Source organism: Kogia breviceps, chromosome 17 (assembly GCF_026419965.1).
Source record: "Kogia breviceps isolate mKogBre1 chromosome 17, mKogBre1 haplotype 1, whole genome shotgun sequence".
NCBI lineage: Eukaryota > Metazoa > Chordata > Mammalia > Artiodactyla > Physeteridae > Kogia > Kogia breviceps.
In genome coordinates, this window is record NC_081326.1 from 26,236,529 (window position 1) to 26,264,145 (window position 27,617).

The 27,617-nt window shown below is 38.4% G+C and overlaps 1 protein-coding gene across 1 annotated transcript in view; it reads left to right on the forward strand.

Moving 5' to 3' along the window:
* The first annotated feature begins 1,576 nt into the window (after positions 1–1,576).
* CA13 (carbonic anhydrase 13) overlaps positions 1,577–27,617 on the forward strand; it is a 30,466-nt gene continuing 4,425 nt past the window's right edge. Inside the window, exons 1-6 of the mRNA XM_059042686.2 lie at positions 1,577–1,713; positions 6,325–6,522; positions 12,779–12,897; positions 18,970–19,065; positions 20,366–20,428; positions 20,963–21,118. Coding sequence (XP_058898669.1) covers positions 1,677–1,713; positions 6,325–6,522; positions 12,779–12,897; positions 18,970–19,065; positions 20,366–20,428; positions 20,963–21,118 — 669 coding nt within the window. The 5' untranslated portion in view covers positions 1,577–1,676. The remainder of the gene's footprint in view (positions 1,714–6,324; positions 6,523–12,778; positions 12,898–18,969; positions 19,066–20,365; positions 20,429–20,962; positions 21,119–27,617) is intronic.

A 27,617-nucleotide genomic window follows, 5' to 3' on the forward strand; every position in this document is an offset into this window, starting at 1 on the left:
TATTTATATATTTTATATATACCCATATATGTGTGTGTATATAAATATATATATGCATATTGTCTTCTGTGGTGAAAATGAATATAGATCAGACTTTACTCTTAAAAGTTTGGTTCCTATTATATTCTTGGCATAAATGAACCCAGTTGTGTCACAGAATGTGGAATATGGAAGCCTAGGCCTTCTCCTAGGTGCAAGAGAAGTATAAAGTTTATTGTGTTTAATGCTCTATGAAGTGCAGCATTTCTTCTGTTTCATTCTAACCTCATTAAGATCTATATAAGCAGAAGGAGCTACAGGCTCACTATGGGGTATTTAGGTCAGGTCTAAAGAAGAATAGTTCAAATTGATCCTTATTTAGTGGTTCCTGAACAATGCAGTGGTTACCCAAAGAGGGACTTCCTGGGACTTGCAGTCACCACATTATGCAGCTGTGATGTGGATGGCAAGAGAAAATGAAAAATATTTAAACAGCCACTCTTAAGTCTTTTATGGAAGGCTCATGCCAATTAAGAAGCTCTTTGCATTAGTTTGTCTATAAGTAGCACTGCACAGTTCAGTTTGAAAGTTCACTCAAACCCTTACACGGCTGGAACAGTAATTATAATTCTGGCAGGTCACACAGTTTATTTTTCATTGGGAGTCCAGAACACTCACAGGAGGACAGAAATTCAAGGCTCTGCAGTCAGTTCCATCGTCCGTGTAGGGCAGCAAGCCTATCAAGCATCCCTGCAGGGTCAAAAGGGCAACAGAATTTCAGGGCCGAGTATCAATAACCAGGCTTGGGTCCCTCACTCCCCAAGCCACAGGCCCGCAGAGGGTGAGCGTTAGGGAAAGGGGGCAGCAAGAATGGGCGGGTGGGGATCGGCTCCTCTTTAAGAGAGACCTCTAGGTTCCAAGTAGCTGCGTTGATTTGGAGCCGGTTACTTAGTTTTTAAGCCTCATTCCCTTGTTTCCTTACTATTGGGAACTTATAGTGTCTTCCTCAAAAGACTGTTGTGAGGATCTAATGGAAAAATGCGGGTAAACGTCTTGGCTAAGACCCTGGCCTGTGGTAAGTCCGTAATAAATAGGAGCAGAATTCTTTTTGTGGCTCTTATCATTGTCATTATTGCTCTGTATTGTCCTTGCAGTCACCGCCACCACGACCATCCCCGCCCTCCTCATTTCTCCAGCCGGTTCCTCACCTCCCAGCCTGGCGGCTCCCGGCCTGGGTGGCTCATTCATTCCCTGGAGGGCCCGCTGGGCAACACTTGCCTCTCTAGGCTGACCGCTTCTCAGAAGGCAGGAAAGCCCCTCTGGAAGCCATTCTCTCTTTCTTTCCCTCCTCCCTCTCTCCCTCCCTCTCCATCTCCCCGCCTTCCTATCAAGCACTATCTCTTTCCCGAGTTCAAACAGTGAGAGGACTCGCACCGCCGGACTCAGCCCGGCTCCGAGCGCCCCCCACCCCCCAGCCCCTTCTCCCTCCCTCGCGGGCGCCTTCCCTGCCCGCCACTGCCCCCTGGCGGACGAGGCCGAGAGCGCCCTGGCCCCGGGGTTCAAGGGCTCTCACGGTCCCCCGCGGCCCCTGCCCTAAGCTGGGCCCCCGCCAGCCCCACGCAAGCTTGCTCGCTCGGTCCGCTCCCTCCTTCTGCTCACTGCCCCGCCACTTCTTCTGCCTGCCACCCCGAGGGACCATGGCGAGGTTCAGCTGGGGATACGGCGAGCACAATGGTGAGCGCCTTCGCGGATGGAAGGGGTGAGGGAGGGGGCTCTGCGCCGGGGGCGGCCGAGGGGGACCGCCCGCTTCCCGGAGTCAGCCGACCGCACTCTGCCAATCCACACTTGGCGAGAAACTTTTCGGTTTGTCTTTCGAATGAGCAGCGCTCCCCGGAGCCAAACGCAGGAAGCGGAGGGAAGGCTTAGTCCTGCGTGGACAGGGAAAGCGTCTCGGAGGCTGTTGATAGTGGGGGTGAGCTGGCGTGCGTTAGCCCTGTCACGATATCCCAGACCCCGAAATCTTCAGATATGTCTCCTCGCTTTCATTTGAAAAGCCGAAAATTTTCTCTGGTAGTAACTACTTATCAATCAAAGTCACCGAGTTTAGAAATCTGAAGACATATTTCAATGAATTGAGGACAAGTTTGCTTTCAGTCTGCTAAGCTCATTATCTCTACGGGGAAACAAATCATGGAAAGTATTTGAAACTATACTCCAGAAATTTTAATGACTTGAACTGCAACATTGAAGATTTACGTTGCCTTCTTGTCAACCAATGTACCGCAACTTTCTTAATAGCTGTTAAATATAAAATATTCCCACAGCAACTTGCAGTTGGTTGACTGGTACTGCTGGTTTTAGCAAGATTTTTAGGTTCTTTCTTAGGAATGAAGTTATATTTTAAGCTACGTCTGCATGCTTTCTCCTACTCCTTCTACACATCCTTTCAGAGACTGAGGAATTAGCAAAGGATCATTGACATTGTAACACGTTGGTAAGAATGTGTTTATTGATGGAACCAACAGTAATAATAAGATGTATACTTCTTGTATATCCTAAATTATCAAAAGTAAACCATTTTTCTTGTTTTTATATTAAACTGAACTGATTATTTTCAAATAACCATAACTTGAAATGTTTGCAAAGTGACACCACGAAAGCCTTACAGTGAATCACCGTCAAAATTAGGTCTGAGAATAATGATAGTAATAATAATAATGCTTTATTGGATTAACATGCATATTATTCAGCAGTACTGTATAGTTAATTTTATAGAAAGCTTACTTTCACGAAGAAACAGAAAAGTTTCATTTCTAATTGTAGCCTTTTTGAGGCTATGACTAACTTGCCAGTTAAAAAATGGCAGCAGGTGAACGTTAGAGTTTTAATAATGAAAGGTATAATTTAGGTGGATTTCTCTTTGAGACTACAATTATAATCTTACATTTTGCTAATTTTCAATTTATGTTTGGGGAATAAAGCTACAAAACAAATTTTTTAAAATTTCCCTCTCTGCTGGAATAATTTCTGTTATTGTTATTTAATAGTCACTGGGTGTTAACGGTGCCCTCACTATGATTAGGAAGGAGAAGCGTATTTTCAATCAATGAGTACTGATTACTCTTTAATATGTTCGAAAATGTTGGCTCCAATGAAGTGCATCTGAAATTTTAAAAATCCATCTTAGAAATATGTGAGGGAGATTAAGAGGTACAAACTTCCAGTTACAAAATAAATGAATCATGAGGATGAAATGTACAGTGTGGGGAATAAAATTATGTAAACTTTTTTCCTAAAGTAAAAAGTTATGTAATGTCTTTGTATGGTGACAGATGGTGAGTAGACTTATCATGGTGATCATTTTAAAGTGTATAAAAATATTGAATCACTGTGTTGTGCACTAGGTACTAACGTAGGTAAATTATGCTTCAATAACAAACAAACAAACCTAGAGAAGAAGAGATCAGGTTTATGATTACCAGAGTGGGTGACAAGGGGGAATTGGATGAAAGTGGTCAAAAGGTACACACTTCCATTTATAAAATCAATAAGTACTAGGGAATTAATGCACAACATGCTGTATATAATAAACACGGATGTATGTTATATATAAAAGTTGTCAAGAGAGTAAATCCTAAGAGTTCTCGTCACAAGGAAAAATTATTTTTTCTATTTCTTTAATTTTGTATCTATATGAGATGATTGATGTTCATTAAACTTATTGTGGTAATCATATCATGGGGTATGTAAGTCACATCATTATACTGTACACCTTAAACTTACATAGTGCTGTATGTCAATTATATCTCAATAAAATTGGAGAAAACCGAAGAAAAAAATGAAAATTTGAAAACATAAAAAAAAATTCATCTTAGAAAAACCATTAACAAGGAGTGATTTTGTATTTCAGCTAAGAATTGTAGGACCATTCCCTGCTTTTAGATTCAATAGCTTTCTGAAGACCACACCTTTAAGTAGATCATCTTCAGTAAAATCCTATTGGAAATGTGTTGTATCCTGACTGGGCAAGTTTTGTTGCTTGCCAGTTTAGACTGGCAAGAGCAGTGAATGAGCAGATAAAAGGAAACTTTATCTGGGAACAGTAGCAATGATAAAATGGAACATCAAGAAGTGAGGCATTAGAAGTGGTTACCACCTTCACCAACAGCTTACAACTTCTTCCACAAACCTTTGACAGTTTTATTAGTTTAGTTTAGGAAATGTGACAATCACTGAAAACTACCTATCTTTATGGATATTCAGAAAGTTCCTGAATCAATGGAAGAACTTCTGTATACCTCTATAACTATGTTTAAATGGGTTTAACGTTGCACATAAAAGGCAAAGGAAATGAACCTACCATCATGGTTAATAGATAATATTGACTAACGTAAAGTGTTATTATTTTTATCTTATTTTGGCTTGCCTCTGCTTTTAAAAATAGTTCTGGTTATAAAGGACTGGAAATAGGAGCATAAAAGAATTAAGAGGAGAAAGATGCTCTTTCCTGATTGGAAAGAAGTTAATATATTATGACATATGTGTTGCATACTTGAAATCCGATTCTCATTAGGTTAACTCATACTTGTGGGGCAGTGAAATAGAACATTTTTTTCACATAAAAAAAAGACGAGATTGTATACAAAAAGAGTGTTAGAAAGGTAAATGAAAGTACTTAGTAAATAAGGAAATGCAATGCCTTTTCTGTAATAAGATGTAACGAAGGACTTTTGATGTTCAAGTTGCTTTCAAGTCCAAAGTGTATGATTCATAAGAGAACAATTTCTAAGTTATGTGTGTGGTTATGTATTCATGCTATGACTTTTTTGTACCTGAAGCATATGTAAAGGAAAGAATTTATGCTTTCTCTTTTGCAAAGAAGAAGAGTAATAAGGAGCGTTAGATTTAGAGATTGAAGCTGTTGATAATTGTGATATATTTGCATTTCTTGAAATTTCATTCTAAATCTTATCTTTAAAAAAGTATTTGTTGTTGTTAGTAACAAATGCTTAATTCATTGTCATGCTGTGTCATTTTAGTTAGTACTTGACTTTTAGAGAAATCAAGTTAGTTGGTTAGTGGAGTAGGGAAAAGCTTAGTCAGCAGCCGTGCTCTACAGACCTGGTGGAGGGGGCGTAAATTGCAGGCAGAGTAGATGAGGAAATAAGAACCTCTAACCTGTAAAGTCTGTAGACTAGCTTGGAGCTTACTTGAAGCTGCTGTTGATTTTTTTTGTTTTTTTTTTTCTTTTTTTTGGTGCTACGCAGGCCTCTCACTGTTGTGGCCTCTCACTGTTGTGGCCTCTCCCGTTGCGGGGCACAGGCTCCGGACGCGCAGGCTCAGCGGCCATGGCTCACGGGCCCAGCAGCTCCGCGGCATGTGGGATCTTCCCAGATCGGGGCACGAACCTGTGTCCCCTGCATCGGCAGGCGGACTCTCAACCACTGCGCCACCAGGGAAGCCCCTTGCTGTTGATTTTGAGAGGCAGAACTTGAATGAGTCTCCCAGAGAAATGAGAGTAGACAAGGGAATTGTCAGTTTATTGCTTCACCTCAATTTATCAAACATGTGTTCGATTTGGGAACTTGACACGATTTTGACTTTGTGAATGAGGACCGGGATGACAATTGTACCTTGTATTGGAATTCAAATGTAATATTTGCAAAACAAGCCTGGAAGGACCTTCCGAAATATAGAAAGAGAGAAATAAATTGTTGCCTGACTCTACTGCAGAAAACCAACAATATTACATTTCCTGACATGGTGCAGTCATTTTATATGTGAAAAATTTACATATTTCCTTAGTTTGCCTGTTGCACGTTCACAGGAGATTGAGCTGAGGACTGGGTGACATGTGAAGATACAGTGAGTGATAGAAGTGGGGAGAGCATTTTAAAGAACTACACCCTTTTGTGCTACACAGCTTTCTCAGCTCCGTTAGTTCTTTCAGCCCATAAACCTGACCTGTGGAGCTATCACAGCTCATTCTTGGAGCTGAGACTGAATCTCATTGTTTTCAATGATGAATTGTACTGTTGTTTTTATTTCAGTAGAAGGCATTTGTGAAGTACTTTATAAAACTTACATGCTCTTTTGTCTACAAGGGTGAGTTTAATTCTGAAGATGAATTAAGGCAAACCAGGAAGTTTCCATACCTGTAATAAAAGCAGTTGGTCTTGTAAAACAAAACAAAACAATTAGATGTTAAAGTGCTGAGGGTAAAGATCGTATTTTATTAATCTTTGTCTTTTCTTCAATGTCAAGTACATTGCATTGCACTCCAACAAGTATTTATTGAATGAAATAACTTATTCAGTCCTTTTCTTTTGGTCCTATATGTTAAAGGTCCTATTCATTGGAATGAATTTTTCCCTATTGCTGATGGAGACCAACAATCTCCAATTGAGATTAAAACCAAAGAAGTGAAATATGATTCTTCCCTCCGACCTCTTAGTATCAAGTATGACACAAGCTCAGCTAAAATCATCAGTAATAGTGGCCATTCCTTCAATGTTGACTTTGATGACACAGAGGACAAATCAGGTTGGCTTTTCTTTTTTTTCTTGGTTGGGGTGAGGAGCTTGGTTGGTTGGATGGCACATTCTTATCTTTCATATTTGAACTACCTATGCACTGTGTGTTCCTTATTAGTACTTTGCTAGAACTTATAGTAAAAGTTTTGTTTGATTAGTTCATAGAATAATGTCTTTCACATGGTGAATAAATAATAGACCAACCAAAAAAAACCTAGTTTGTTAATTTAAAAACTGAGTGAAGTAGAAAAGAGCATTTCCTGTTAAAATGAACATTTAATCCTTATTCAAGTGTACCTCCTGCCCAAAGAATAGATGATACCAAGTTTAAAAGTAAGATTAGAGAATATCAGAGAGAATCATATTTTGGAACACTTTTTAAGGCTTCCGACAAATTATTTTTAAGTCTAATATTAGGATAATGCTGTCTTTACTCTATTAATGAAAACTAAATTTAAAAAATCCTTAATTGGAAGAAGGTCTTCACTTATTCATTAAGCTCAGATTTAGTTTAGTAATAATATCTTGTGTTTATATAGTGCTATATTGTTAGCAAAAATTATAAGCGCATTACATTTCTTCCTCATATTTGTTAAATTCATAAAAGTGATTCGCTTTCATCAGAACAATTTAAAAAATGCATAAGGAAAGATTAACACATGGTATTTTTCAACTTTTGGGTGGGTGGAGAAGTGACCTCACTTTTTACGTATATTAAACTGTCTTTCCTTTAGGCCCTCAGTTTTATGAATCTGTATTAATAGATATGATTGATGTGATGGTACATTATAAAAGTAGTCCAAGGTTTCTAAGTACAAAGTTTATACCACCCATAATGGTAGTTTGATACTGTTTATGATCTGTCAAACAAAAAACTGAGGCTATCCATTCCTACTTTTAGAATAAGAAATGATTGGGTTGTACTTCATCTAAAACTTTCTCATAAAAAACCTTAGTCATAAAAATTTTTTACTTTAATTTGCTCAGTGATGATCCTGGTCTTCTCTCTCTCTCTCTCCCCCTCTCTTTCCCTCTCAGTTCCTCTCATTTTCCCTCTCCTTTGGGTTAATCAGTGGAATTAATTTGTCTGTGTTTCCAGATTTGATGCTGCATCCGTGATGGGTAGTGTGTGCCCTCTCCCATAAGCAAAGGTCTCATTTTTATCTAGATCACAATGAAATTACCAGGGTTAATTGAAAATATCCATAAAGTACTTAGTATTCCTCTGAGACAGAAGCTACATAAATATAGGTTATGATTCTTGTTCTTCTGTCTCAAGATAAATGAAGAGAATGTTCATGGTGATTTGGGGGATTCAATTAATTAAAACGTAGAAACTGCCATGCCTAAAATAAATTGTTGCTGGTTTTTCTTTTTCTTTGGTACAAACTACAAAAACCACAAAGATACTTCTGTAACAAGCCATTTTAACTTGAGTAAAACAGTCTCCATTTTATAAAGAAGCCATTCTTACCAAGGTTAACTCTCAGTGCCACCAGTCAAGAGACCACAGGCGTGAAACCTTCCTCATGGTCCTGGCAGGGCTTCTTTGGCTGGGCAGCTGCACAACCAGTGGTTAACCTGTGGGGAGCCACACTTCAGAATTTTAATAGTCCTTTAAAAGGAGACAGGTAGATGTGAAATTCACACAGGAAGAAATTCATTAGAGACAACTCCCGTTGGCTGTAGCAGACAAGGGGATTCTCCCCCTAGCTTCTGGTTTTTCGGAACACAGACAACGTCCCCCCTCTCTGGGAATCACACCTGACTGGCCCCGTCACCCCTCCTGTGACATCCCAGGCCTGTCCTCTTACAGAACTTCCCACATTGCATTGTGACTGCCAGTTGGTTCTTTCCACTCAGTTAAAGGCTCCCTGTGAGCAACAGCTGTGTCTTACTCGTTTACCTAGCCTGGTGCCTGGCACACAGAGGGTACTCAATAAATGTATGTTTCAGTTAAAAGCATTTTTTTGGTATGATGTTTCTTGGAGGATATGGACAACACCATGGTATATAGCATTAGGGTAGAGAATGCATTAATATATATGTAGGTGAAGTCCCAATAAAATTACAAACCACCAGAAATCAATTAATATTTACCATTTGACACCTAAATAGTTTGAACATTGGTGGATTATTCATTGTTTGAACATTTAATTTTTAAAGGCTGTGGTACTAATTTTTAAGTTTTAATAAATGAAATAGTTCCTGGCATATAGTGAATACTCAATAACTACTAATAACTAGTAATAAAAATAATAATAAATAATAATGGTCTGTGTCCTTTCTGTGGATAAGATATGTTGTGCTGAAATTTTAAAAAGATGTCAAAAGGAAGGAAGCTGCTTTCTTGCTAAGAAAGGCCTACTAGGAATGCTAGTAACTTGATGAATTCAGTGACTGTTCTTTAATTTTCATCTCTAAAAATTGTCAATTTCTCAGTTATAATCCTGTTATCTAGTTCTAGGTAACTGCCTCAAGTTAATCAAATGTACAAGATCTTAAATTATATATTAAAAAAGAAAAAAAACAGAAAAAGGTGGGGGGTAAGCATACCTTAGTTGTGTGATCCACGCCCCCCCCCACCCCGAGCCAAGATATACAGGAAACTAAATTGGTAATCTGTGACAATGATGTATTATAAAACTTTATTATAATTATGTTTCCTTCTATAAGTTTCTTGAGGATAGGGATGGCCTTGCTCATTGTGTACGTAGCATTGAACACAGTTGCTGGCCCATTATAAGCTCTTAAGAATTGTTGAATGAATGAGGGATCAGAGAGTAACTTGGTGTGCACATGCTCAGAGCAAAGGAAGCCAGAAGCCAGACTAATGAAGACTGTCCTGGCTCTGAAAAGAATTCAGGCCCCAGTAGCTAGGACCATTCCTAGCTTCGTTCTCTGTTTCTCTCTCTCTCTCTCACTATAACCCTGGAAGATTTGTGCTCTTTGTTTCTTCTTTTCCTAGATTCCAAGCAAAACATGGATGTGATGTTCATTTAGTTTTACTTCAGAGAACTGTTTACCATACAGTGATCAGTCCATGACTCTTATTAGATTCACAAGTCCTAAGACTATGCTCTTTAGTGATGCCCAGGTCACTTCAGTAGCATCCTTACAAACTGAAGTTTGTGGGGGAGTGTTTCTACAGGTGAGGTCTCTTTCTCACTTTATGTTAGTAACATTTATTGATCCAGGCACTGTCCTAGGCATTGGGTATACAAGAGAATGAGATCAATTCTGCCTTAAAGGAGTTTGTATCCTAGTGAGATAGACAGTAAATGTGTGAACAGCCAAGTGTTTTGCTTTTTAAATGAATTTTTTTCTGATTTTGTTTTGCCAGCCTTGCTTATCATTTTAGGCAGCTGACTACAGTGTAGTTTCAGGAAATGAGTAGAGTAAGCAAATTACTAACAATTTTTTAAAAAGTTAAGTTCAATAGAGTAATGCGTATGTTCCTAGTTGGTCTTTGTAGCATATAGCAAATGACAGATATCCTTTTACTAAGTTATTAAAATTTTCTCAGACTTTAAAATTAACTCTGGTTTCTTGATCTCTGTAGATCTCTTATATGAGAGTTTTATTTGGAATAGACTTTTTAAAAAATCTTAACGGAGGGATACATGAAGTATTTTATATATATATATATATATATAAGCTAAGTGTGATTTTGGAGAAATAATTACTAGTTTTCAAACATAAGATGGAAACAATATATATATTTATTCATCTAGGTTGGAAAGTAAGATGAATAATTTGACTCTTTAAAATACTAAATCATCCTCATTAAAAAATAATTTTTGTCACCATTATTCATTTTATATCATAGTTTAGCTGTTTAGTTGTTTTATTATAGACCATCTCAACATTGGTGATTAACCTTGGTATTTTGACTTTGGGAGAGCACTGCTCCAAGAGAATGGTCTTCATGATTAGACATTTGCTGATCATAGTCCCAGGTTGGATATTTTAGTTAAAACACTCAGAGTCCACATATGTAAAGAGTAAGGCAATATCTGTTGCTTAACTAAGCAGAGCTGTGCTAATCTGGCTTTAAACCCTGGATTCAGAGCAGGCTTTCCCGAGATCAACCACTACTCTTAGATGTTTCCCTAATAATGTGTGTGATTTTTGGTGTCACTTTCTTTCTCCTGAGCCAGCTTGTTTGCATCTTCCCCCAAAGTCAATTCCACATCGATCACTCAAGCTCTCTAATCTGCTTTTTATCTGTGAAGGAATGACTTCATGGTTCAGCTCAGGTCTTATTATGCAATAGCAAGGGAAAAAGAGACAATAGAGCTGTTGACTTCTTTTTGTTTGGAATGCCATTGCATCCATGCTATATGGAGTCAGGGAAATGTGCCTTTTAAATTCATTTATCTGTGAATCATCTTTGAAACTGTTTGTTTAAGTACAAATCAAATATTTTATTCATTCCTTCATCAAATATTTATTGTGCATCTCCTCTGTGATGGTTACTGTGCTAGGTGATGGGATGGGTACAACAGAGATCCGAGCAGACGGTCTCTGCCTTCGTGAACATTGTTCCGTGGGAGAAGAAACAGTACAGTTTTCTGTTTGTGACAGAGTAACAGAAGAGCGAGCCCTAGAGTCTGGTGTAAGTGGTTCTCCCTTCTCTTTTATTTTTCAGAGGGCTCTGAACATGGCTATCTTTATTTATTGTAAAGAAATCTGGATGCAAATGAATCTAAAGGAAGCCCCAACCATTCAACCTTACAAAAGATTTTATTACATATGCTTCCATTTTTTTTTTTTCTTAGGCAGTTTCGGGAATTGTAGAAGTTAAAGAACATCCAGTCCAATCTCCTAATTAAACAAACAATCACAAATATAGACAAGAAAGCTGAAGCCCATAGAGGCTTAAATGAGTTTTGAAAGGTGGCATAGTTTAGTTAGCCAAGCTGGGACTATTCCCACATCTGCTGATTCCAGCTACTATGCCAACTCTAAATTACTGATGTTCAACTTCAGCCAAGTTAAACCAAGTAATGGAGAAATGAGTTCAGTTGTACTGGTCAATACAGATGGCAATCTGGATCATTCTTTCTCCTACAGTATAGCTCAAAGAGGAATGTGCCTTAGTCAAATGTATTATCTTGTCCTTTTTGTTGTTGTTGTGTGTAGAAAACTGCATGTGATACCTGTTAACATCTTTTGCTTCTTATATAAGGTGCATCATTCTTGACAAATTTTGAGATATATATATATATATATATATATATTTAAGGCTGCACCATACCAATCCGACACTTAAGCCTGTTGGAATGTCAATGAGCGATTAGCAGTGCTTTTGATGTAATCAGCATGCAATGCTTCCATATCTTCACATATCCTTTAAAACATGCTCAATAAAGATTAATTGGAAGGAGACAGTTTAGGACTATGTTTTCTACTAAGAAGCTTTTCTGTATACTTAAGATATGATTCTATTGCCACGGTTTTAGAGATCATATGTGTTGAGGCCAAGTACTAAAATGTACTCTGCCAAAGTGACAAAGATATGATGGATTATTTTAAAAGAGTTAATTTTGTCCTGTATTTCATGTTTCCCCAGGAAGATAGAATTCAAGTATAAAAGACATGCTTACTTTGCCAGTTTTTGTAGTAATTATAACAGCAATAAAATAGTAATAATAGCTAACATGTCCAGTATGCTGACTTTCTGCCAGGCAGTGATAAGTGCTTTGTGTTCAATTTTTCTTCTGTTTTCACAGCAGCATCAGGAGGAGGTAACATTACTCTTTGGAGGTTATAGACAGGAGAGCTGAGGTTTCAAGTTAAAGGATTTGTGCAAGATGACACAGTTAGTAAATAGAGCGTGAGCCCAGGACTCCTAACCCTGAAGCCTGTTCTCTGACTGTATTGCTAGGCTGCTCTACCGTGTTCAAGATGGAGCTCTTAGCACATCACATTTTTATTTATAGAGGCTGACATCCTCCATTAAACAGAGCAATTCTTTACCTCTACAAACTCCCAGTTTCTGCTACTTTTAACCAGTGTGTTTGTTTTGATTTACAAGATATTCCATAAAAATCTGTATTGTGGACTCTTTAACCTTTTAAAATGTTTGTTTTTACTCCTCATATTTTAAAAGTTGTATTCCTGTCAGCCACCTGAATGACATTTATAAAAAATTCCTTGGAGCACATGGAGATGTTGAGTGATCCAGGGAGATGCTGTGGGTTGTGACAGGATGTATAATTGTTTTTTTTCTTGCTGACAATTTAAAATGTATTGATGTTTAGTTCTGAGTGGGGGTCCTCTCACCGGAAGCTACAGGTTACGACAGTTTCACCTTCACTGGGGGTCCACCGATGATCACGGCTCTGAACATGTGGTGGACGGCGTGAGATATGCCGCAGAGGTGAGCCATCAGACTTGTATTCATTATTCAGAGTTTTTCTATGTTTTTCTATGTGACGGGATTTTGGGGACACAGAAGACAGCTCTCCTTATGCCAGATTAGGTATCTCAGTGGCTGAAATTGCTTTATTCTGTCAGCATGAGAGTTTATCAACATGAGAGCCACACATTTGGCCCTTCTGAGTCTTAGAGATTAGGGTTTTTGTGCCCATTTTAGAAATGAATAAACTGGAGACTTAGACTAAGTAACTTATCCAGCTAGGAAGCAGTTGAGATGGCTTGAAACCCAGGTCTTTCTGATACAAATTATAAACTCTGTTGTATTTCCTGAAGAGCCAGTGAGAAGGGAGAGAAACATCTGGTTTAGGCCCAACTGTGTACACATTTGGTCCAGACACAAATATATACTAAGATCATGTAAAGTCCATATAATAGAGTTAATAGTAAGTGGCCAAGTTCCTCTTAGGGAAAAAAAGTAAAGTCACAAACTCTCCTAAACTCTACATTACCTCTACAACCCCAGGTATTAAAATGGAATCTCTGTTAATTATTCAGGTCATTGGTAAAGCAGAATAGGATGAAGTGTTCATTGACTTGTTTTTTTCCATTGGGGAGTTAACTTCTTTTCCTTATAATCATATTCATTAATAATATCGTACTTTTTCTAATCCTCTGGTTAAAGAACAAAGCATAATATACTTCAAGTTTTAATGCAGTTAAATATTGCTAACACCCAGCTTTACCATGAGATGAAAGTGAATTATTGTTTGACTCAACCAAAGCTACTTATGTGGAAATATATAATGTGGCTTGTGAGTCGCCTAGGCAAGACAGAGCAAATGTTACCAGGCAAGTATAGTTTTTCTTCATTTTTCTTGTGATTACTGACCTGTGGAGTGGAGACACTCTTTTATAGCCCTGCTGTTCAGAGAGATTCAGCAAACAGACTTCTTTCCAGTTTTATTTTTCTGTTGACTTATACATCTGCTCTCTGAGACTATCAACCAAAACGTCCATTTTGCCTACTAAAACACTTATGCTTGAGGCCAAGTGCTTAGGGTATGGGACCTGCTCTGTCCTTGGGGTGGAGGAATAAAATCTACATCCAAAGTGGACAAAAGATGTCCAGAATTTACAAAGCAGGACTCCTGAATCTGTACAGTGTCTCAGTTTATATCACCTACTGAAAAGTTTTCATGTTTGCTTTCTAAAGTTTTGTGTTCTAAGTTTGACATGTTCTAAATTTCAAAAGCTTTGTGCAGATTAAAGCTGGCTTTGGATCACTGAACTGTAATTTTCCTAAGCCACTTAGGAAAATTGGTCACATTGCTTTATGTTTACACCTTCTAATTTCATAAACTTGAAAGTATACTCTCAGAGAGGTTGACTCTGAGTTGGCAAGTGGTTTCCTGGAAAGGGCACTCATATACTGAAATTAGTCAGAGGGTCAGAGTTCTTACTTGCAGAGCAAGGGCCATCTTTGTAGGTTTTCCTTCTTGAAGACAATGAAGCTTTGACTGGAATTCACACTGTTCTTTAATGTATGTTTAAGGCTATTTATTTCATTTGTTCATGCTTGCATGCATGCATTCATTCTTTAAGAATTCATTGAGATCCTAGCATGTCCCCATCTTGGCCCAACTTACTCGAGCTCATCCTGAGGGAGTGCTGGGAAGGAGGAGGGATGGGTCAGGAAACACTTCCTCATGGAAAAGGCTTTACCCAAACCTGAAGGAGGAGCAGGAGTGAGCCAGGCAAAGGGGAGAGCACCTGCATAGAATCATGTGTGAGGACTGGGGGTGGGGAAGAGTAAAACATATTATCACATATTTGAAGAACAGAATGGCCAGTGTGATTAGAGCATGAAGTAAAAAGGGGAGAGTTGTCAGGGGTAAAGTTGGGAAGCTAGAGGCATCTGATCTTACTAAGGTAAGTCACGTAAGTATTGCAAACTTTATTCTAAGTGCAACAAGAAGCCACTGATTGGCTTTGAATCCGGAAGTGATCATATACATGTTTTAAAAATATCATTCAAACTATAGTTTGAGAATAGATTGGGTTGAAGCAGGAGTGGATAAAGGGAACCAGTCAGGAGGCTTTCGGGAATCTTCCAGGTAATAAGACATAGTACAGCTGGAGGCTGGCTGGCTGGAAGTGCCGCTTCAGTGGGGTTTGGTGATTACTTGAGGTTTAGGGTGAGGGAGGGAAGGAGTCAGTGTTTCTGGCTTGAGATAGGCGTGTAACTGGAAGAAGAGGAAATCTGGGTCAGACCTCAGGGTTGGTGGGTGTTCGAGGTTGACAATAAACAAATAAATAAATTGGATGTGGTAAGTTCTTTGATAAGAACAATACCATATGATCTGGTAGAACAACTGGGTGCTTAAGAAAGGCCTCTGAGATGATCAGTGGATTGAGACTGTATGACCAGAAGAAGCCACTCTGAGGAAATCTAGGGAGATCTTTCTGGTAAGTGGGAACAGCAGGTACAGGTGCTCTCAGGCAGAAATGAGGTTGGCATGTTCTATTTTTTTTTTTAATTTTTTAATTTTTTTATTTTTTATTTATTTATTTTTTTTGGCGGTATGCGGGCCTCTCACTGTTGTGGCCTCTCCCGTTGCGGAGCACAGGCTCCGGACGCGCAGGCCCAGCGGCCATGGCTCACGGGCTTAGTTGCTCCGCGGCAAGTGGGATCTTCCCGGACCAGGGCACGAACCCGTGTCTCCTGCATCGGCAGGCGGATTCTCAACCACTGCGCCACCGGGGAAGCCCTGTTGGCGTGTTCTAGAAGAGAAAGATATTGGCTTCTAGGATTGGAATTAATGAGGGAGGAGAAATTATTAGCCATGTTCCAGAGAGGCCTGCAGGGGCCATACCATGTCGGGCTTTGGGGGGCTTGGTGAGCAGTTTGGAGTTTATCTTCATGTAGCAGGACAAAGACAATGAAGGGTTTCAAGCAGGGCAATGGCATGTTCTGCTTTATACTTTATAAAATATAACTACCTGCTCCGTGGCTAAGAGTTTGGGCAAACATTGAAGAAGCAGGGAGACAAACTAGAAGGCTATGAATGTGTTCACATGAGGGAGGATGGTGATTTATACTATGGGGAGGTGGAGATGAAGAGAGCTAGACAAATCCATATGTTTGGGGGGTAAAATCCATGGGACTTGCCAAGGAGAAGGATGTCAAGATTGAAGGAAGGAAAAAGAGGAATCTAGAAACACTCTTAAGATTTTGGCTTGAGCAACCATGAGAATGGTTGTGCTATTTGCTGAGATGGGAAAGTCCAGGGAGGAGCAAGCTGCAGACAGGAATGAACTGTCTGTTTGGACATGTTAAGTTGGAGAAACAACTATAGATATTCTAGTCTCATGTTCAAATAGGCTATTGGATACAAACCTGGAGTTTAAAGAAGAGGTCCGGGTGGGAGATGGAGGTATTTGGGAGTCATTTGTGTTTGGTTTCAGGTTCAAAAGGATCCCCTTGTGCTTGTCTATCGAAGTGATTCCTAGGGGTTGTTTAGTTTTTCCAGCTACTTTTTTTTTTTTTTTTTTTTTTTTTTTTTTGCCGTACGGGGGCCTCTCACTGTTGTGACCTCTCCCGTTGCGGAGCACAGGCTCTGGGCGTGCAGGCTCAGCGGCCATGGCTCACGGGCCCAGCCGCTCCGCGGCATGCGGGATCCTCCCGGACCGGGGCACGAACCTGTGTCCCCTGCATCGGCAGGCAGACTCTCAGCCACTGCGCCACCAGGGAAGCCCTTCCAGCTACTTTTGTACCTAATTTCAGGACTATCATCAAGTTGTGTCCTCTTAAAAAATAAAAATATGAAGAAAAAAATGAAAGGAAAAAGAACATTTAAAGCTGTAACCTATAAAAATTTAATTTGGAGCCTAATCTAATGATTTGTGACATTACAGAGATTAAAGTAATCTAAATCATGGAAGACTTTATCCCGAGAGTTACCTATCTACAAAAAGTAGGCTAATAGTTCACTGCATATTTGGAACTTTATCTGATTACACTTTATGCCAAATACATAATGAGCATATTATATATGTAGTTGATAGTAAAATTACAATTTCAACATTAATGAGCACATTTTATGTAGCAATGGTATGCAATTTAAAAATACTAAAGTTGAAAAATACTGTTATTTAGAAATTGCTTTCCAGTAGGGAAGAATCTTGTTTCCGTTTTTGCAGTGGCTACTATAACTTCTTGTCATTCAGTTCAAATCACTGTGGCTGTCACTGTTAGGAAATGTGAGTTTGTTGTTTGTTTGAGTTTTAGTTCAAATACAAATGCTAATAAAGCTGATATCAGTGGCTCTGAAGATACTGCTGCCAGTTAAGCAAAGTGTGTGGCAGAGAGAAAGACTTGTTTAAAAAAACAAAACATATTTCTTGCTTTAGTCTCCTATAATATTTCAAACAATTGTTGTTTTTAACCAGTGGAAGGATATACAGATAGATTCATGTCTCTTTAGTTACACATTCATTTTCTAATCCGTTGGAGTTGTGAACATAAAGAGGGCATTTCACATCTTTCTATCTCTTTGGTGTCATCTCTTACAAAGTGAACTATGTTGGCAAGGAGCCAGTTAAAACAACTTTAGCATACTTTCCTACCTCTCCCTTACAGTGGAACATCATCTGTCTCCTGTGAGCCAAATGAATTTTGTTTTGTCATCCAATGTTTACAGGCTTTGTGCCTCTCCCAGCTATCTGACATCAACATAGAACATGGCACCAGAAAAATCTGCTTTTGTATTTTCCATCTGGATATGCCACAGTCTTCCTTGATTGTTTGTGAATGGTGCACTATTTTATAGTTTTATAGTTCCCAGTTTATGGTAATTCTTATTTATCTAGAAATCCTCCCATATTAGTTGCCTGTAAGATGTGAAGTTATATTTAAAGGAAGGGGTAAAAACATTCATTTGAATATACTAAATTCTCTCTGTAACAGCCAGAAAGGTGATTTGTGCATGAAACCCTTCATAAATAAGTGTTTCCTCCCCGAGGTGCCAAAAGGACTCATTTGAAAGAGATCTTATCGGAAGTCCATCCTTCATGGAGGGTCCTTGGACAACATGGCTGAATCATGATCTTGGCCAAGTCATTTGGGTGCCTGCATTGCCCTCTGGATTCTATCTCAGTTTGTCCTTCCCTTAACCAGGAATGAAGACCCTCTAAGAGTGGTCTTCTGCCTTATTGTCATTCTACAACCCTTCACGCTTGATTGTGAGTTTGGGATACTGCATTGTTTACTATTGTAGGACACTTAGGACAGCTTTGGAAGTTGTGAAGTGGGTGAAGCCTGTTTTCTAGAGTTCCAGGATCTCCAACCCCTTGTCTCTTCCTTCTATTTCCCCCCCTCATCAGTAGCACCAGCTGCCTCTCATTTTCTTCCTCAGATGCCTCTGTTTACAAGACCCTGAAGCCTCTTTTTCCCCTCTTAAAACTTGCTCTCAACAGAGGATCTGAACATATTCTTAGAAGTTAGAAAATGTGTAAATACTGCTAAAAATAATTACCCCTAAGGAGAATTTGCATTTTCAAGCCGTAAAAAGTCTTAAACTGCAGTGATGAACATTTGACTGGAAGTTTCAGGAACAACTGGTGCTGTCCTCAGCAGTAGGATTGTCCCCGAATACCTACTGTGTGGAGCTTGACTTCTCCACTTGCCTATGACCCTGCGCTCGTGCGTTGGACTCAGCCACCAGCTGGGGTCTAATTGAAGGCTGCACAATTGAAGTCCCATCTGTGGACATGGGGGAGCCCTGAGTCACTTGGGAGCACTGGTTGGAGATTGTTAGGGCTAGAGAGGTTTGACAGGATGCTCCAGAGCCTTCTAGTGATGTGGACTTCAGCACAGTACACCACAGACCAAAGTGACATGGTCCTTCGCCTGTGTAGTTTAGTTTTTAGACAAAAGTAAAGAGGAGGAGGATTCTGGACATTATACATATAAGTGCACAACACCAGAAGATCTATATAAATGTTTTATTTGCATTTATGTTTTTAAGGGGGTTTAAAAAAAACATTTGAATTATGTTGTCTTCCTCCCTTTCAGCTCCACGTTGTTCACTGGAATTCAGACAAATACCCCAGCTTTGTTGAGGCAGCTCATGAGCCAGATGGACTAGCTGTCTTGGGTGTATTTTTACAGGTGAGAATCACTAATTTCATTTTGAATAACTAGTCAGCCATGTTGGATAAAGAGTTTCAATCATGGGGTAGATAGTCTACCATTTTTTAGTAGTAAACTAGTTCTAGGTTTAATGCTTTCCTTTTGAAGTGAATTTTAAAGTTTTGTATATTAGTTTATGGTTCATCTAAGGGCCCAGAACTACCCTAGGAACATTGTCTTATGATACGTCTCATTGTCCATTGATCATTTTTTTTTGTGAATAGCAAACGCAGCTGCAGCAACAATAGTAGCAGAAGTAACAACTGAGATCTTGCGAAGAAAATCTTTATAATAGGCTCTTCCTGACTGCCCAATATTTGGAGATACAGGATAGGGTAAAATACAAGTTCCTGATTCTTGAAGCACTAGTTTGACCACAATAGTGTTTTGTCCCAAACACACTGACTATTTTAAAAGATTCTGTTGTATTTTCCTTTGTCTGATATTCACAGGAAGTATCACTGTCATAATACCTGTGGGTGGGCTGGGCTGCTCAACTCCCACTGCGGCCACATTCTTTAGGGTGTCCACTTTTGATATGCCCCTGACTCTGCGTGATGTTGATGTTGTAAGTCGTTGCACTGGGACGGGGAAGCATGGGGCAGAGCAGAGACTGGCATGCATGGCAACAGCTCCTTTTTTTCGGTCCCCAAGTCTGGTGGTGGCAGTGAGATCCAAGTGGGGCAAGGCATTGTACTTGAATCCCAAGGACTTAAAACCTTCAGATAGATTCAGGATACCCCAAATAAATGAAAAGAAGTACATATATTTTTCTGAAGGATTCTCCTCATGATGATATATTCCCTTGATTCAGGACCTCAAGTCATTTTAAGCTGAAAGAGGGAGATGTTTTCCTCTAATGTTTTGATTGTCACCAATAGACAGTTTGGATCTAGGGTCTGAAAGTCACATCTGGTTTAATAGTGCAGGTGTTATGTAAGAGTTTCCTAAGCAAAGTTTCTCTCAAGAGAATCTGTACCCTGAACATTCATAAAGCTGACAAATATGAAGCTGTTACTGCTAGTTTTGGAATCGAAGTTATAGTTCAGCCAAGGAGCCCTGAAATATTATCTTGTTGTTTAGATTTTTCTGGCATGATAAGGCTGGCAGGTGAAAGAGAGCCTCACTATAGAACAATAACTGTTTGTTTGTTCTGGGCTGGCTTAGTTTTTTTTTTTTTTTTTTTTTTTTTAAAGAATTTAAAAATAGTGACTGAAATGGAGTGATTCAGACCTGATGTGCTGCCGTAACCATTTCTTCTGAAATTTCGTGTTTTCAGATTGGTGAGCATAATCCCCAACTGCAAAAGATTACTGACATTTTGGATTCCATTAAAGAAAAGGTAAAATTAATTACTATTTACTAGCGACTAATATATTCCTTGGTTTCTCCTGAATTCTCTTATCTTCTTTTACAAATTTAGACTTTGACATAGCATATGCTGCCGGCTTGGAAGTAGGTTTGGAACATACTTGACCAATATAACAGAAGTAGCTTATTACCACTTATCTCTTGAAAATTATGAAGGGGGTCTTAAGTTATCTAAAACAATCACTAATATGTCTATTTTTGCATAATTAGTTTCTTTTATTGGAGTTTAGCAGAATAAGCCTTTAGTTGCAATATATTTTAAAGACCACTTACATTAAAAAATAAATCTTGAGCTTCTTAAATAAATCTAGGTGATGTGCTACTTCATCTTAAATTTTTAGATTAAGGCAAATTCTTATTTTTTTAAGATATGAAAAGCAGATACTAAATAATTCCATGAATTACAGAATTCCAGTGAAATAATATTTCATTGGATGTATGTTTTTCTGAGGTCCGTGTAAAGCTTTCCCATTGTAATATGTGGGAATTCTCTTTTCTTCCTCAGGGTAAACAAACTCGATTCACAAATTTTGACCCATTATCTCTGCTTCCTCCACGCTGGGATTATTGGACGTATCCTGGTTCCCTTACAGTCCCACCTCTTCTAGAGAGCGTCACATGGATCGTTTTAAAACAACCTATAAACATCAGCTCTCAACAGGTATATCACTTTTTCCACATTGATCCTGATTCACTAGAGGAAACTGGGCTTAATCTTGTGTGTGTGTTATATCTTTCGTCCAATCAAAGACTAGAGCTGGTTCACCTTTACAAAGGCCATATCAGGTAACTTTTCCCCTTGGGGTGTTGAAACATCCAACTTCTATCGACCTTGTCTTTAGAATGAAAGCCAAATAATAATCTGGGGCGTACTTATTAAAACATTTTATAAAAAGTCTGGGTAGAAATCCAGAGCTTGACTGACATGGAAATTCCTGTGAATTTTTTCCATCATAAACAAGGGGAGTTGCATCATGAGAAAAATGACCTGTCACAGATTCAGTGGCTTTATTAATGGGGTTCATTTTCCTCCCCTTCACGTGCTAACCTGTTTACTTTTACATTCTTTTATTAAATTTGAATAGGTTAATAGTAAGAGTTAATACATTATAACATCAAGTTAGTAATATTAAGGGAATCATGTTTTCCCTCATATTTCAAGAATTTCTTTATTCCTTAAAGCCAGTTGGAAAATAATTTTTTTAATCCACCTGTGATTTGGAAAACAATGTATATTAAAATATATATTTAGTTACTTAAAATACATAAAGTTAACCGAATCAAAAATAACTCCCTGCAAGTTTAGGAATGACTGACTGCCTAGCTATGAATTCACTACTGTATCTTATTTGAAGCTCAATTCATTAATGTTAATTATTAATGTGTTTTTTATGCGGTTAGAGTTGATAAAATAATAGCTGTATTTTAGAGCTTTAGTGTGAGTGGTAATTCACTTTGAGGCATTCACTTAAATCTACTGTAGCAGGAACACTTTCAGACATTTTATTTTTAACCAGATTGAAATGATTGTCTGAGTAATAATCCACATTATCATAATGATTATAATATTATAATCCAAATTATTATGGTGATTTTAAGATTTAAAGAATTAAGCAAAAGATATTTTAAGAGTCAAATCCCATTTGAACCATGAGAAGAACATCAGAAAATGCCCACTTGAGAGACATTCTCAATATACCTGATCAGTTGTCCTCAAAACTGTCAAGGTCATCAAAAACAAGGTAAGTCTGAGAAATTGTCATAATCACAAAATGTTCAAGGAGACAAGACAACTAAATGTGATGCCATTTCCTGATAGGATCCTGGAACAGAAAAAGATGTTAGGTAAAAACAAAGGAAATCTGAATAAAGGATGGACTTCAGTTAATGATAACATATTAATATTGGTTCATGAATTGTGAAAAATGTACCATACTAATGTGAGATGTTAATAACAGGAAACTTTTGTGTGCATCCTTAAAAGTGAATGAAAAAAAATAAAAGGGGAAACTGAGTGTGGGGTATCCGAGAACTAATTATTCTATCTTTGCAAGAATTCTGTAAATCCAAAACTGTTCAAAAATAGAAAGCATATTTTAAAAATCCAAAGCATGAAAGGGTTGATAGTTGCTTAACTCTTTTATACAAAGTAAAATTAAAATGTCTTTTATGTATACCATTGATTTAAGGATTACTTTTCAAAAGATAATTTTTAATCTCAATTTTAGCAGCTCTTTATTTTAGAAACCACTGGAAAATAATATTTTTATTTATTTTTCAATTCCACCATATAATGTCACTATCTGTGAGGATTAAATCCTCTTTTTAGTAAGTTGGTGCCAATTTTTTTCTAGGTTTTTTTCCTGCTGCTATTTCTTGCCAAGTCATTGTTTAACCTAAAGGGCAAATCAGATGGTTTTCATTTTCTTTTTCTTGATCCAAGTCCATTTTTCTCCCCAAAGAAGAAGAATCATTTATGGGAATGCTTGATTTAACTGCCAGGCCAGTAAACAGATACACTGTTTTTTGCTACTTCCAGTAACAGATCTGTCATTCTTTGGAAGGCTGACTTCTCTTGCTAAGTCTCTTTGGTTTATGCCAGATTATCTAAAGTGGCTTACTGACCTGCTGAAATTTGATGTGAATACTTGGCTTCAATTCTGTACTCCTGTTTAAAGAAATTTTTTTCTTTTTTGTTTATTACGATATTTGCCTACAATAAAATTCATGAATTTTAGTGTACAGCTGATGATTTTGGTTATTGTAACAACCACTACAGTCAAGATACAGAATGGATCCCTTGGCTGAAAAAGTTTCCTTGTGCCCCTCTGTACTCCATCTTCTTCCTTGCTCATGGCCCCAGGCAACCACTGAGATGCTGTCACTAGAATGTTACCTTTCAAAAATTTTATTTAAATGGAATCATATAGTACATAAACACTCCTGCTCCTCCTTCAGGTTTGGAGTTAAAGGCCTTTTCCAAGAGGGAGCATTCAAAACACTCTGACAGAGTATTTTCTCTCAGTCTGTGGTTTGCCTCTCTTTTTTTTTTTCACTATATCTTTTGAAGAGCAAAAGTTAAAAAGTTCTTAATCTAGATGAAGGTCATTTAATCAATGTATCTTTTATCATTTGTGCTTTTGGTTTCCTGATAAGAAATCTTTGCCTAACTATAGACCACAAAATATTTTTTCCTACTTTAAGTAATAGTTTTGGCTTTTACATTTAACTGTTCTATTACTTATGAGTTAATTTTTTTTTTTTTTAATGTGGTACGCGGGCCTCTCACAGTTGTGGCCTCTCCCGTTGTGGAGCACAGGCTTTGGACGCTCAGGCTCAGCGGCCATGGCTCACGGGCCCAGCTGCTCCGCGGCATGTGGAATCCTCCCTGACCAGGGCACGAACCCGCCTCCCCTGCATCGGCAGGCGGACTCTCAACCACTGGGCCACCAGGGAAGCCCTATGAGTTAATTTTTATGTGTGTTGTGTCCCATTTTCTTTCCTTCTGATATTCTTTTTTTTTACTTGAAGTATATTTGACTTACAATATTATATCAGTTTCAGGTATACAACATAGTGATTTATTATTTTTATTGATTATACTCTACATAAAGTTATTATAAAATATATTGGCTATATTCCCCTGTGCTGTACATTACATCCTTGTAACTTCTTTATTTTATACCTGGTAGTTTGTACTTCTAATCCCCTACCCCTATATTGCCCTTCCCCAACCCCTCTCCCTTCTGGTAACCACTATTTTGTTCTCTTATCTTAAGTCTGTTTCTGTTTTGTTATATTTGTTTATTTGTTTTATTTTTTAGATTACACATATAAGTGAAAACATATGGTATTTGTCTTTCTCTGACTTATTTTATTAAGCTAGTACCCTCCAGGTCTATTCATGTTGTTGCAAATGACAAAATTTCATTCTTTTTTCTGGCCAAGTAATATTCCATCATACACACACACACACACACACACACATCTTCTTTATCCATTCATCTGTTGATGATACTTAGGTTGCTTTCATATATGATATTATAATTATGCAAACATTTGACCTTTTAATAACATCTAACAGGTTCCTTCCGAGGCTCTATTAGTTTGAAATCTTTTAAAAAATCTCTGTTCTTCACTGTGGATAATTTCTATTGATCTATATTCAAGTTCATTTGCTCTTTCTCTATCATGTCAGTTTGTCTGTTAATTTTATCCAATGAATTTTTGTTTTAGAAATTATATTTTTTATATCTAAAATTTATACTTGATTCTTTTTTATTATTTCTATTTCTCTGCTGAGTCTTCCCATTACTCTGCTGAGATTTCTCACGCACTAAAAAGTATGCTTTGTTTAACTTCATATAACCCACAGGTAGTTGAAGTAGCCACTTTAGAATCCTTGTGAGTTCTAAATTTAGGTAATCTTGAGTCTCACTTTGTTGATTTTTCTTTCTTTAAGCATGTATTCCATTTTCTTGAGTCTTTGTATATTGAGTAATTTTCTATTGCATTCTAGATGTTACGAACATTAAGTTGTGGAGATTCTGGATCTGTTATTTTTCTCTGATGAGTACTGTTTCCTTTGTGTTGGCAGGTAATTTTCTTGTCTGGGCTTGAGTTGCAGATTTTCCTTCTTGTGCAGTAGCTTCAGTCTCAGTACATGTGTGGTTCTTGGGTATGAGTTTGGGGATCCTCTCTCTGGCTCTTTCCTTGCAAGACAGGTATGTCCCATAGCAGCTCTATGCACCTTGCAGACTGCCCACCGAGTCCAAGTGAAAAACTGGAGAGACAGGAACTCACTTGAGGGCTCCCATCTGTCCAAGTGAGCATGAACTCCCCATCTGAATCCCTCTACTTCTGTTACTTCTGTTTACTCTTTTTTTTTGCGGTACGCGGGCCTCTCACTGCTGTGGCCTCTCCCGTTGTGGAGCACAGGCTCTGGACACGCAGGCTCAGCAGCCATGGCTCATGGTCCCAGCCGCTCTGCGGCATGTGGGATCTTCCCGGACCAGGGCACGAACCCGTATCCCCTGCATCGGCAGGCGGACTCTCAACCACTGCGCCACCAGGGAAGCCCTATTTACCCTTTAGTACCTGCAGCTGGTTGTTTTTTTGTACTGCGTCTGAGTTTTACAGTTGTCTTTTTCTACAGGAAGCTTGTCTGCAGAGTCTTAGTCCAGTATATCTGGAATCAAAAAACTCTAATGTCCTTTTTTAATAGTAAAATTTTTATTTTGTAATTAATGATAATTAACAATCTAGGAAAATTTCCCTAACTTCTGCATCTTCAGACTGTGTGTGAATTAGGAAAGAATTCATTCACTTGAATATTAATTTTGACTTACTATATAAAACTATCTAATTATCTTTGAAATTTTTAAAGTTTTACATTTTAGAAGACAGTATAAGTCAATTCTAGAACTGTTTAATAATTGCCAATTTTTGCAAGGCGTGATGCAAGAGGTATAAACAAGTGTTAAAAAGGCCCTTGTCCTCCCGTAGTTTATAATCTAACAGAGGGGATAAAATAAATGCATAAAAAACTGTAACACAGTGGCTTTGCTTGGTACTGTAAGAGAATATAAGGTGTAAGGGAAGTTCCGAAGGGGAGAGACTAGTTTTCAGTGGAGAAATCAAGAAGAGACTTCATGAAAGAGCTTACATTTGGGTTGGTTCAAAAAGTGGGGACAGGTTGGGGGTATAAAGGAAAGGGGAATTTCAAGAAGGAATAGCATAAATAAAGACAAAAAAGAGAAGTGCAAAAAATATGCGGGCAACTTTGTACCTGGGGTTGTCAAAATTGAGAGTATGCAAGAATCACCTGATGAAGATTACCAAAATGTGGATCCTTGGGCCTTGTTAGAAACTCTGATTCAAAAGTCTGAGGGGGGGGGGTCCAGGAATCTCAAGTTTTAAGAATCACCTCAAAATCTTTTCATTCAGATGCTCTTGGACCCACCCTTCACAAAACTGACCTAGAGTGGGACCTGTGTGTGGAAAAATAGGAAATAATCTAGAAGGATTAGTTGGAATTGGGTGGTCAAGAGACTTGGAAGCCATGCTAACAACTTTGTTTTGGAGCCCTAATAGGGTTTGAAATGTTATATATTTTAGAGATATATTTTGAAGTGTTTACACCTGAAATGATATGATATTTGGAATGTGCTTCAAAATAGTACAGTTTGGGCAGGATTCAGAGGTGGAGAGAGAGAATGGGTGAGAGTGTGGATGAAACAGAATTGGCCACGTATTGATGACTGTTGAAGCTGGGTGATGGTTTATTATATTACTCCATCTACCCTTCTGTATATCTGCCAGTTTGCATAATAAGAAGCAAATAATAAGAGATTAGGGGAAAATGGAAAAAAAAAGAAAAACACTTACAGATACAGTGTAGTGCTGTGGTTAGTTCATGGCTTATATGCCAGATGGCTTATTTATTGAAATTTCCTAACTCTCCCTCGAGTTCCTCATGTTTAAAACGGGTATAATGGTATATTATTGATAGGCTTGTTTGGATGATTAAATGTGATATGTAATGTAAAACACTTAGCATAGTACATGGCCCACCATGTTCTATAAGAGAGAGCTTATTTTTATTGTTACTCAACTTCGGCAGGCAGTGGAGAGCGAGTAAAGACATTTGAGCACTAAAGTGACTAATCAAAGCTGTTTACAAAACATTAGAAAAGCGTATTTCTGCTTACTGGGGTCACTTTTAAAGTGACTGAAATTTAAACTTTCAGTAGTAGAGCCAAAGAAAACAGCAAAACAGGCTTCACCCTGAGCTGGGGGGACTCTTGCCAGGAGCTGTGTAGGTACTGAGTCAGCCTTAGTGACAGAGGGACAGATTTTCTGCCTAAAGGAAGCCAGAGGCCTGGTGAGGGCATGACACTGATAGGGGCCAATCTAAGCAGAGCCTAGCAGATCAGGGTCTACCTAGCTGGGCTAAGGGACCAGGAGGATGATCCAGCACCAAAAAGGGAAGGGGTTTGATGAGACATCAGGACAGGTTCAGAGACTCTTACCAAAATGAGCAGGCTGGTCAGAGAAAGATCTAGAGTAAGTTCTAGTTCTAGATGGATGAGGCTAAGGTGTTGCAGAGGTAGGGAGCCATGATCAACTTGCAGAGGAGTCGAAGGGGGGTAGGGGGATAA